We start from the raw sequence: 13,042 nt of genomic DNA, 5'->3' as shown, positions 1-13,042 counted from the left end.
GGTATCTGAAGTGTACCTGACGCAGCAGTCAACGTCCCATCGTTTCCGCCTGATCTTGTGAAGGTATCGCCTAGTGTACGGCGCACCGAACCTTAATCACTGATGAAGTGTTTCCTAGCGGCTCCGCAGTCGCTAGCGTAATTGGAAACCTGAGTCACATCTGCAGATTAGCTCTTGCCGGTGGTCGGAGTCTTCCCATAATCCTGTAATAGAGGTCTTGATGGAGTTAAACAGCAAGGCGTTGGTGCCATTCCGGGAAAAGTCGATAGCGTTAATGTGACCATCAGTGTGCGCGATTCTTCCTCGGCGCCAGCCTTCTCATTTCAAGCTATTCCGCAATGACCAGGAATCCACTGTAACACGATTTTGTACCCAGACTGAGACGCAAGTAGGCATAGTCATGACGTCGTATACCATAAAACTGTACGTTGTTCCTTGCTTCATATAATTGCGTATCAATTGCAGTGCTGGTTTGGAGAAAACAAGTAGTCTCCATTTCACGAGGCTTTGTTAGAATACGCAGCGTAATGCATCTGGGACAAAGCTGAACTCAGCCGCAGTTTAGATATCCTGTGTGCTGTGCTATCTTGATACTCAGCACTATCCCCATTTCAGGTGCCATGAAAGCTGCCGCACTTAAGGTCTATGTTACAGCGCCATCTGCAATAACAGGTTCAGTACGTCTGTAGATGTAAGCAATGTAGAACAAGGCGAAGTGTTCTGCAGGCGATGTTCTCGATTTATTCGTTATTCCGGGGATCGAAAGTCGCGCCATCGCCTTTGCCACTGTCCAGAGTGCAATTTCCGGAATGCCATGCGCTGCATGGCCCGACCACAGTACATTTTGCTGCGACATAGTAGGCGGTGTCAGGCCGCATGTCAGTAACGCTTGTCAGTGGATGGTCTGTGTGCCTAGTCAGTAGTCTTAAATACACTCGCACTGGCTCATGTTGAAGAGAAACTCGATCGGAGCAGGCGCTGCGATGGCACTAGGTTCAAACTACTGTTAAAATATACCAATACAAAGAAGTACGAAATCTCCTTGTTCTTTGCGCTTCTGTTCATAACGCAAAGCTAAAGCCTCGCAATTTTTTTTCTTTTTTTACTTTCTTTCCATTAGGGAAATTTTATGGGATGGAACGCAGCTTAAGCGATTTTTTCTAGGGACTACATCCAAGCTTCTGCAGCCAGACACTGTTCTTAACTATTAGCTGTGCATCTTTCTGGTGCCTCTTAGTGATGCTACGTTCTGGTTACATTCAAACATTTGCACATCCCTACTACTGCTGCTTTTTAAAGTAAGTCTAAGAAAAAGTACCGCCACAACATGCGCAGCGTTTGGTGTCGTTGGATGGAAGGCTGGGACATCGCACCTTCATTATTCGGTTTTGCAGGAAAACCACACTGGTCTCGACTTCTGGTTCAACACGGAGCCCAGGTGGAGAGACAGTGGAAGGTATTCCACAACGATATTCACGCAAAGAGCACAGGAGATCATACGGAACAGGCGGAAGGTGAGGAAGCTCGACACCACCTTTAAGGGCACCTTAAATTCAGCGCCTAGCACATGTCTGTCTGTCTGTCCGTCCGTCCGTCCGTCCGTCCGTCCGTCCGTCCGTCCGTCCGTCCGTCCGTCCGTCCGTCCGTCTGTCTGTCTGTCTGTCCGTCTGTATGTCTGTCCGCCTGTCCGCCCGTCCGTCCGTCCGTCCGTCCGTCCATCCTTAAAACCAAACTTAAGAGGTATAGCCTCAGAATAATGAGACCAGTGGTTCGCAGTTGTCGGGAGTTGCTCAATCTATTTTCTGAAGGGTGATTACTTTGCAAATTATTTAATATGATAATTTCTAAACATTTGTTTTATGGCATAGGTTGCACTGTAAAAGCTGTAAAGCCTACATAAACGCATGTGGGCGCTCCAAGGCCTTGCTTGGGCAGATATGAACAAGTTAGGGTGGCAACCCACTCAATCCGTGCACGTACTTGAAGATGAGTAACCGCAGAAGACTATAGACAAACGTCGTCAGCGTATACTGATAGGTGAACTGCTTTGGGGTAAATTTCAGCAGGGCTGACCATAGTAAAGCTTAAGAGAGCAGGGCTCAATACCCCACCTCAGAAAATGGTGCGCTGTCTAATATGTTTAACACTCCATAGTAGGCTTTCTACTCATTGCTTATTGCAATATCATGCGGAACCTATCTGTGACTGATGCAACTCTGAAGAGACGATTGAACACATGTTGTGTTTTTGTCATCGTCATGACATCTAAAGCGACGATCTTCCGAGCGTGTTAAACCGATTACACAGCAGACAATTTTCAAAGACAAGTAGTCGCAGGCTTACAAGGCGACGCGGGCGCTGCTACGGTTCATGAAGTCCACTGACCTCAGCGTCCTGTTGTAGGCGCGAAACGATGGACGACCCCAAGTGTTCACATCGATAGCAAATTTTTCTCTCCTCCTTTCTTTTCATTCCTTGACCTCTTTTCTCCCGCGTAGGGTAGCAAACCAGACGCGCATCGGGCTGATCTCCCTACATTTTCTTTCTTCTTTTTCTCCTCCACCTCGTTGTAAAGCGTGCTCGGAAACGTGTAATGAAGCTTTCATGTCACTGCCATTTACTTAGTTATTGTTCCTTGTTTCTGAAGAAATGCCGAGAAGTGTAAAATATAATTGCTTGGGGTGTCCGTAGTAAAACAATTAGATCACTGCGCTCTTGCATGTATGGATTACAGCTAAGTTGCATTTTCAGTAAGCGAATCCCGCATGCGCGTCTCATAAATTTACGTTTACTCTCTACTGCACTTAAAATACAAGGCCTCCGAGATTGGTATACGTCCACGTATATTGTGGCATGCATACTGTGACAACTGCACATTTCTTTAGTCGCTTGCTTTTCAGTTCACCGCTTGTTCCAAAGCCCAAAAATCAATATAGCGCCCACATTACATACAGAACCCCAATAGAACGTGAGATATCGCGCATGACTCGTCTTTATAAACAAATAAAAAATCCCGCCGAACTCGTTATGCAAGAGCCTTCACTCAGGCCGATGAAGCGTAGCGCGACGGAGCTTCTGTCTGGCTTCGTCGCTTTTGCAGCCAGACACGCTGCGCGTCTTTGTCGACCTTTTACGTGGGAGCCGAGCATGCATGCCCAAATTCTGACATCACAAGGGTGGAGTGCCCTTTCGCTCTACTGTTGCAAATATTCTGCACCGCTTGTCAACCGTTGACGTGGCGCCGAGGATGTGTGTACTCATGAGGATATCTGTACTCGTGATGCAGTTATCATCCCGCAATCGTCATCACACAGGCTCTATTATACAGTCCTCGTCGCGCTATTGTCATCATATACTCATCGTCATCCCATTTTCCTCATGCAGTGGTCAGGCAGTCATCCTCATTCCGTCACCGTCATACAGTGGTCGTCATGCATCTGTTCTCATACAATTGTAGCCTTGTAAACTCGGCATCCGAATGTCGTAATGCTTTCGTCGTCATGCCATGTCATCACACAGTCGTCGTCAGACCATTGTCGTCATACTTTCATTTTTTTACAATCGTCTTCATTTCAGTAACGTCATACCATTGTCGCCAATCCGTTGTCCTGATAGTACTCTCATTGATGCAGCGACTTTATTCATTTTCTTCGTTCTATCGTTATAATACTGTCGTCATTCAATCATGATTATGCCGCCGCTGTGATGCCATTATCACCATTGCATAATCATTAAACAGGTGCTGTCATTCATCCGTTACCATACATCACCGTCATTCCAGCTTCGTCATCCGGTTCTCGTTCTACTGTCGTCGTCGCGCTATCGTTATCATTTATTTATGTATTTATTTATTTGTTTCACAATACTGCAGTCCATGATAGGCCTAAGCAGGAGTGGGAAATAAATTAGCATAAATCGGGATAACAAATGAATAACTCCATTGCCAATCAATATAGGGATTACATCATTACACATGTAATACCTACTTGGTAATAAGCAAAGTAGAAAGCTAAAACAAAAATTTTTGCAGTGCCGTTTGGAAATCAGCTTCCTCAAAAATGGATTTAGGAAGAGCGTTTCAGTCAGAAATCGTCTGTGGAAAGAAACTGTGTTTAAATGCATTAGTTCTAACAAATATCGGTTTCAGCGCATGGCCATGGTTGTATCGAATCTTTCTGGTGCCTACGGGTTTTAGATATCAAGGTATGGACATGTCAGTTTACCTTTCAACATGGTATGCATGAACACTGTCAGAGCATATTTTCGACGCATTTGTAATGCTGTAATCCAGTCTCCTTGCATAAGTTTAGTAGGGGAGTCACACCTTTCATATTTACCAAAAATAATTCTGATAGCCTTTCTTTGCAACATCTCAAGCTTATATATATATCTCCTGCTTAGTTTCGGAATCCCAAATTTCGGAAGCATATTCTATTTTTCACCTTATGTACGTATTGTACGCTAGTAACTTAGCTTTGCTGGAGCTTTGTTTAGCTTCCTTCTTAGAAAAAAGTACATCTTAAATGCCGACGCACATAGATCTGAAACATTATTACCAGAATAAGTTAGAAGTAAGTGTGACGTCTATATACTTATAGCTAGTAACCTGTGCTGTTTCTTGGCTAAAAAGAGTAAAGGAATAAGAACTAGGCTGTAATTTACGTGTAACTGTTAGTAAGGCTCATTATGCACGTTAACTACCATACCTTAAGTTCCGCACCTTTGCTAAACCTTCAACAACTGGTCCTGTAAAGCAACACGATCACCATCAATCAATCTCTCCTTGTAAATAGTACAGTCATCAGCAAAAGCTATCACACACTGTATCAGACAAACAAATCAATGAGATTCCAAACAAACTAGAAAAAGCGAGGGCCCGAGTAGACTGCCCTGAGGCACACCAGGAGAAACTAGGAGCATATCGGACGCACAATCTTCCACCGCAACAAAGTGTTACTCCAACGAAATTCAAACATACTCGTTGTCATCTCACTGTTCTCATGTCGTCAACACGCAGTTGTCATTTATTGATCGACATCTCACTGTCGTTATGCGGTCCTCGTTAAACAACGTTTGTCGTTACGTCGACGACATTCCTTCTTCATGCCATTGTCGTCACTGCACTGGCGTGATGCCGTCGTCGCCATGTCTTCAGGCTCATGAGCGACCTTCGCATGCAGGAGCCATATTAAAGGAGCAAGTCGCATATCGTCGAAGCAACGAAAGTGTCTGACTTACCACTACACGCAATAAATAAACGTTACCTGACGAATATGGTGTATCGCTACATTGCTCAAATGCTGATCTCATTGGCGGCGACAGTCATCGCGTGCTGAGTTCAGCCGTAATTTTTTTAAACAGGGGCATTTTCACGCGCACGTGTTTACCATTTTTCCTGGGACCGCATTCCACATGATAACATCTGTTAATGTTATCGTTCTGTGCAAGACGCGCCTGCACGCATCGCAATTCTTTTCAAAATTTATTGTTGATTCTATTTGTTGTCGATGTTGTGCACAAGCCGTGTAATCATATTGTAAGGGCGACGTGAATAGTGTTGCACTTTCTGGAAGGTACGCAAGCACCAGCGACTGCACGGGCATCTTCAAGTCATGCAAGTATAGCCGACGCGTCTGACTTGTACATCGGATTTCAACTATCGATGTTCACTGAATGTAACTCGTATTTCTCAGCCCAGGTTAGCCCAAATTAGCGTTCAGTTTTTGTTGCTCACAATTTTCATCACTGTCTACTTTTTGACCATCACTACAACGGGACAGTAATATAAATGTCGCGTTTCGCTTCCAGTAAGGTTTCAGTAGCTAGACAGCGCTTGTGAGGTTTCATTTCTCCCTCTATGTGTGCCATCGCTTATCGCGCGGTGCTGTCATGGGTGAGTTGCAACTCGCAGGATTCACCATTCTTGTCTAACAATCTCGCTTGATAGACTAGGGGCGCTTGCCTTGGCTTGTCGTTCACACGTTGACCAATAAAATACTCAAATGTGACCTTTCACCATCTTGTTAGAGGGACACTAAATAGAAGAATAATTTTAGTGGTGTTTGTAAATAACCCTTTTGAGATAAGGAAAAATACGGGGAAGGCTGAAAACGGAAATTCAAGACGATGAGCAAACCGAGAACTAGGTAAAAGCGGAAGCCAACGTTTCAACAAGTGGTATTCTCTTTTTTAAGGCCTTTAAGAAGACACGTCCACTTGTCTAAACGTTGGCTCCAGCTCTTGCCTTGTTGTAGTTTTCCTCATCGCCTTCTGAGATAACAAAGCCAATACCAACCAAAATCTACTCTTACCGGGTGTAGGTTTCCGCCGCCGCTTCCCTTCACGATTGCGCCCGCGTTCAGTCCGTGCTGCACGCGACACGTCTCTTGTTTGCGACGGCGCCTCTTCGGATGTTACCGACAGAAGGCGGCTTGGAAAGCCAGAAAAGACGTAAAAACTGACGCCGCCTCAAATTTCATGCACCAGCTCATGTAGATTTGGACGACCTTTGCTCAGGCCTGTTTCTTTTCTTTTTTTTTTTTTTTGGGGGGGGGGGGCTACTACGGGGACCCCATCGTGTTCCGTAAGAATCAAGGTACTGCATTTTGGAAGTTTATAGAAATTTCACGGCGCAGCAACTGCCAAAACACCACAAAGTAGGGAGTGTGTCGAAATGTATAACGTCCCGTAACGTATACCCGCCAAGAAGCTTCGGCATTAATTTAAAGAAATGAAAGTTTTTGACCTTCACAATCTCTTCTATTTACTTCTACCTCTTGCCGCGAAATTAGCGAAAATATATTACAGAAACCATTCTCTATTACTCTAAACAATTTAGTTTTTTCCTTTATTTTTTTACAAGAGGTGAGGAATTGTCGACGCACAAATACGACACCGGCTACTCCTTGGCTCTTTTGAGTTGGGAGTACATATGCACCATACAACATACAAAAATAAGGGAAGGGAAGGGAAGGCCTTTGAGGCAAAGCATCTAGGGACTTTTGTGGGATTTTAAAGAGTGTTTTCTTTCCCTCCACAGCCCCTATTTCTTTACGTGAGCTACCAAGCGCCACACGGTTCGGGAGGCCCTGAACCTCTGCAAGCGCCCGCCCAGAATGTAATAAAGTTTCCGTACATTGGAGAAGTCCAAAGGACTCTCTACGCAGGTAACATTGAAAAATAATATTTACCTCTTTGTTTCTCGAACTAGCAAGTGCCCTCACTCAAAACCTAACAAAAAGGGTTTCGTTCCATCGGCGTGCACAGCACGGCTATGACGGCTGGGGCACATCCATGAATGGGCTAATGCACAAGTTTTTTTTTACATTCTTCGTAATGAATATTATATTGAGAAGTCAAAGGGTATCACAAAAAAAGCAAGAAGAGCAAAACAAATGGACTCATGCAGAAAACACACGGCACGGCGCACGACACGGGGCATCCAACACGCAGCCGTTGAGAATAATCTTGAACATTCCAGCTCTTCTTCCATTGACGATTTGCGCGCCAAGTTTCGCACTGCATTTGATTTTGCACTGTACAAAGTTTCGGTTGATTGTGCGGAAGCGTAACGCAAGTAATTTCTTGCTTTCACTTTGCTTTCGTGAACGCGCTACTTCAGCCTGTTAATAATTGCATTTTATCCAGCTCTGCGCAGTGATACCTGTATTTTTTTGAAACCTGGGGAGCTAGTAGCATTACAGAGAAGTTTCTAGAAGTACCACCTGAAGTACCAATGAATTGATTGCATAAAGTTTTAGTTGCATCGCATTTTGTTAATCTTTGTAATCGGAAAAAGAAGGGGCAGCTTCATAAAGAATTGAAGCTTTTGAATTCTTGAGTGAGTTTTGACAAGCTTACACATGTGTACTCGATGCGAGAACTATCTGCAGGAATGCCAAATATTAGAGCACAAACTAATACTCTCTAGACTACTCGGAACTCACTTATCTAGACACCTAAATAATACGCCTGAGGCAAAACGTTGTGACAGACGAAAAGAAATGTAACCCGCTGCATGACGACATACTTATATCGAGAGGAAACACCCAGCCGTCTACATTCCAACTTGTTTTACTGAAGCACTTTACAGACATCAACCTTGCAGCATAGATCCAATCACTGGGAGAGAATGAAGTTCAACAATCATGGTGGCTCCGTGACCTAAACAGGGGTGAGGGTCAATAGTGGGGAGCGGAAAATTATTAATCAATGAAATATTGTCACCTATAGGCAGAGGACAGAGGTTACCAAAATAGGCGTTGTCCGCATTAATGGAGGACCATAGCGCCAGCATTGCACGCAACTTCCGATGGTGTGAAAGCCCATGCTGGGATTATATTTTTAAAAAATACAACACGATCATAACCATCTCGTCAAGCCTACCTCGCGCACGAACTTCCATAGAGGGTTTACAGTTTTGTAAACCCTCTATGCGACGTAGATTGACTTTTTACAGCCGAGCTGTTCATCGATACCCTCCGGGAAAATCGTGATGGCGAGCAGAAAACACCTTGCGGCAAAGCCAACTTTCGCGCGAATGCGCTGTAGCTCTCAGTCTAATGTAGGTACCTTCAAAAAAATTATACTGATATTGGTCGCTAAGACGACCCTATCATTACGCCGAGTTTCATTTACTTGTCATAATTAGTTCCCAGTGAAGTTGCAAACAATACAGAATTCCCGGATGGTGTCAACACGTGGCCATCTACGGATTGAGTATAGTTGCAGAAAACGGTGGTACCTCTTTTTTTGTGTGTCAAAAGAAATTATATGACAATTAGCCGCTAAGACGACTCTACCATTACGCCGAGCTTTATTGAATTTTTATTATTACGTAGTTCACAGTGAAGTTGTGAATATTGCGGAATTCCTGTCTGCTATCAATACATGGGCTTCTACGCGAGGGAAGCGGACAGCCCCATCTTTGTACACTTGAATACAACTCTAGTCCTCCCAAGTTTCGTTGAGCTAATTAGCTACGAAGCATGCTATATTGCAAATTGCAAACAAACGTGTTCTTTTTCGTGCACTCCTTTGGACTGCGCCCCGGTCAACGCATATCGCCGCTCGCGTCGAGGCTCGGTTTAACGGCCACCTGCGTCTAAACGGCGCTCCGTCGCAGCTGCGTCGACAGCTGCGTCTTTAGGGAGACGTGATAAAAGCCCTTCGGCGGCAGCTGCATCTATGTATGACGTAGTGCGTTCCGTAGTGAGCGCCTCATATTTCTCCATATTTCGCGTAAAGGGCCTATATATAAATATATGTACAATTATTCACACCAACAAAACTCTAGACCAACATAATTTATACCACAATAGCAGCTTCCTTGCTCAACCACCTTCATAGGGTGGAATGGCTCCTCCACTTTTTCTTACTACCGCGAGAGTGAGGTACTAAAAATAGGCCTCTGACCCTCGGACAAGCACCGGTGTTGCACGTGCTACAAATCACTCAGAAGTGTCTCAATATGCGACACGTTTTGTGCATGTTTAATTTCATCACTGATTTTCTTTTTATTTCGGCGCGCTAAGTGGCCATGGATATTTGTGCACGTGGTGCCCGAACGAGATATGAAAAGCACTAAGGCGGTGTCATCTGAACGCGCCTTCCAAGCAAGTAGTAGCAGGCTCTGCTCTCTTGAGACCGCAATTTAAATGCAACAGTTTCCGCAAATACAGGTATTTCGAGTCACAAACTTGATAGGCTCTGAACTTAATGTCACTTTCGCAGGTATGGTGGACACGGTGGACCAGTCCGTAGGCCAGGTGTTCGAGACGCTTGAGGAAGCCGGCATGCTTGACAACGTTGTCGTGCTATTCAGCAGTGACAACGGCGGCACCCCGTACGGCGATCACTCGACCCGCAGCTTCAATTGGCCACTGCGCGGTTTGAAGATGTCGGTCTGGGAAGGTTCGACCAGGGTTCCCGCCTTCGTCTGGAGTACCCTGCTCAAGCGGAGGCGAGGAGTGTCGAACCAGCTGATGCATCTCACAGACTGGTTCACAACATTCTACAGAGTCGCTGGTCAGTGCCCAAGCTATTCCTAAATCATTTACCTTATCACTGAAACCAGAAATATGGCTAACAAAGGCGTTATAGTGTACAGTGCTTTGAGCACTTCACCGAAGGCAACAAATTATACATGTAAATATCACATGCATTCTTCACACGTTTTATGCCACAGGGAAAGCTTTCGCTTAAAGAGTGAGAGAGAGAGAGAAACAGGCAGGGCAAGAGAGTAACCTGTAAAAGATTCCGGATTTTGGTCCTGCACGGTGGAAAGGAACTCCATTGGAATGTAAAGAGATAGGAATGGAGGTCGAACATGTAGGGCACATTTATGTTACGCGTAAAAAGGAGAGTCGCCATGCATCTCGAAGGCTATACGTGCAACAGTAATTTAACATCTTTGACCATCCATGCATGAGGACCAGCGTTTGTTTCACAGCGATGCTGTATACCACTACCGTCCAAGGAAATTTTCCTGTCGTTGTAAGCAAAAAACTCCCAATACGTGGGTCGATCCCGGAAATAGTGAAATGCCGGGCCGACCCGCGGCGGAGGCAAAGCAGCCGTTAAGCACTTCCCATACGTGGGCCGATCCCGCAGATAGTGCAATACCGGCCCGACCCGCGGTGGAGGTGAAGCAGGCGTTAAGCACTCCCCATACGTGGGCCGATACCGAAGGTGGAGCAATACCGGCCCGACCCGCGGTGGAGGTGAAGCAGACGTTAAGCACTCCCCATACGTGGGCCGATACCGAAGTTAGTGCAACACCGGCCCGACCCGCGGCGAAGGTGAAGCAGGCGTTAAGCACTTCCCATACGTGGGCCAATAGTGCAATGACGGGCCGACCCGCGGCGGAGGGGCAGTTCGCCATTAAGGGGCCCACATACACAGTTTCGCTGGTTTTCCTTCTGCACAGAGTGAAAGGGCACTGAGAATTTTTCCGAGAGACACTCCATCCTGTGCTGGGATATAATAGACATGCATGGGTCCCTATATGTATATATATATATATATATATATATATATATATATATATATATTCTGATCAATGACGAACACGGCTGCATGTTACCAGCTTATTCTAGCGATGGCCACATCCAAAGTGTTACCCAGTGTTGCCGTGTTACCGGGCCGACGTAGTGGTGCCTCCAAACTAACATCTAAAGACGGGTAGAAGTCCCTGCGAAGGGCACAGCATCCTACCTAGCTGGGTCCTTCGTTTACGTGTTTTTTTTTTTGGTTTGTGTAAATCGGGCACGTGAGGGCAAAAATGTAGCCTTCATTAGAGAAAAACTGGGGAGGACTTGCGGTTCTTGATGTTTGGCATCCTAAACTTTAGCACTTCATTATAACTTTCAAGAATGATTAACACATGCACTGCTCGTAATTTCTTTCCTTGGACAAACGTGTTTACACTAGTGAAATATCTAGCAAGAACATGCAATGAGTCTTTCGACAAACTGGTTTAATAAGACCCTTAATTTATATACCTTAGTTAAACTTCTACAAGAAACAACACAAACAAAAGCAACAAATAGAGACGTAGTTGGCTATCTCAGTTTTACATCATTCTCTGCACTTTATTTAATAAAATAAAGCGTGTAACCGTGCACATGGTGTTGGAATCGCACCGCTGGCCCGAGTTGTTGGGGTCTCGGTGCTGACGCCCGTTATTGCCAATGGGTCGCAAGCCCCAAGGGTAGCGTTGGCCTGGCGGCCTGGGGCACTGGAAGCATCCGAAGGTCCCGGCAAAGCATGAGAAGACTGGTAACAGAACAACTTGTTTATTCTAACATAGCAAAAGAGCGGCCGGTCAGGTCGACCGAATTGGAGAGACGGGAGAGCACGTAACTCAACAGTACAAATCGGAGCCTCTCTCCTGGCGTCCGGGGGCAGCTGCTCTTATACTCCCGGCGTCGCGGTCCAAAAGGGAAGGAGGGAAGGTCACGGGATGAAGGTCACGGGACGGCGCAGCAGGAGCCCACGACGGCGCGAACTGTCGGGCCGAGAGACCTGCTGAACCGAGTGTAGTGACGCATCGCCAACCGCCCACACGACGGCGCGAACGGTTGAGCCGAGAGACCTCCAGGCTCCTCATTCGGGGAACTCCGCTCCCCGGCTGCCGCGCTTTGACAAGCGAGGGCACACACACACACACGCACACACGAAGACACGTGGCACTGAAACACGCCTGGGCACGCTTGGCGGGTAGGCGTTGCGGCGGCGTCGGACGGGCCAAAATGTCCGCCGCTTTGAACAAAGCCCCGGCGTCCGTTGCATCCGCGCCGGCATTACCGCGCGTTGTAGGCGAAACGTAACAGACCGCCCCGCCGGGGGAAGGAGATCCCGATGGTCAGGGGACTGCATCCGCTGTCCGGAGGGATGTCGCTCGATGATGCTCATAACCGAAGTTGGGCGTCCTTGGGCGTTTCTTGAGCGCAGCGCACAGAGAAGGCCTCGTTCTCACGTTCAGGTGCACACAGGACACTGCAAAGTGACTTCGGGAGAGTTGACATTTTTGTTCTCGTTTCCGGCAAGCGTTAGAACCACGCCAAAAGTCAACCGCTCAGTTAGCAAGCACGGCACAACCCTCACTAAGCCCTGCCAGGCTCTTTCCCCTTTTATACTGCTGCCTAGTTCCTTACAGTAGTTTAGCAGCACTCAGAACGCGTCCACAAATCGGAAAAATTGCACTAAAAAGCACATCATCACTTTGAAACACTACACAAAAGCAATAAGTTAAAAAAAATCCTGCCTCAGGAAGAAAAACATCAGTAACAAGCAATTTTGAGGCTGATTCCCACGTTAGGGGCTTCGACTTAAGCCATCGGCGTTACCGTTGAGACTCCCCTTTTTGTAACGCACCTCAAAGGAATATTGTTGCAAAGCGAGGCTCCAGCGCAGGAGGCGGCCATTTTTGGGAGAGATGGTCTGCAGCCATTGGAGAGGGCAGTGATCCGTTTCAATGATAAACCTCGAGCCAGCTAGGTAACATGACAATTTCTGAACGGCCCACACGATACACGCACAC

At 46.3% G+C, this 13,042-nt stretch overlaps 1 protein-coding gene across 1 annotated transcript in view; it reads left to right on the top strand.

The window, feature by feature from the left end:
• LOC126529394 (arylsulfatase B-like) overlaps positions 1-13,042 on the top strand; it is a 43,159-nt gene that overhangs the window by 19,932 nt on the left and 10,185 nt on the right. Inside the window, exons 5-7 of the mRNA XM_072284100.1 lie at positions 1,395-1,514; positions 7,040-7,166; positions 9,733-10,026. Of these exons, the coding sequence (XP_072140201.1) occupies positions 1,395-1,514; positions 7,040-7,166; positions 9,733-10,026 (541 nt within the window). The remainder of the gene's footprint in view (positions 1-1,394; positions 1,515-7,039; positions 7,167-9,732; positions 10,027-13,042) is intronic.

The sequence above is a fragment of the Dermacentor andersoni genome, chromosome 8, assembly GCF_023375885.2.
Source record: "Dermacentor andersoni chromosome 8, qqDerAnde1_hic_scaffold, whole genome shotgun sequence".
NCBI classification, from domain to species: Eukaryota; Metazoa; Arthropoda; class Arachnida; order Ixodida; family Ixodidae; genus Dermacentor; species Dermacentor andersoni.
Note: the sequence above shows the minus strand (reverse complement) of the source record. Positions and strands in the feature narration are given on the sequence as shown.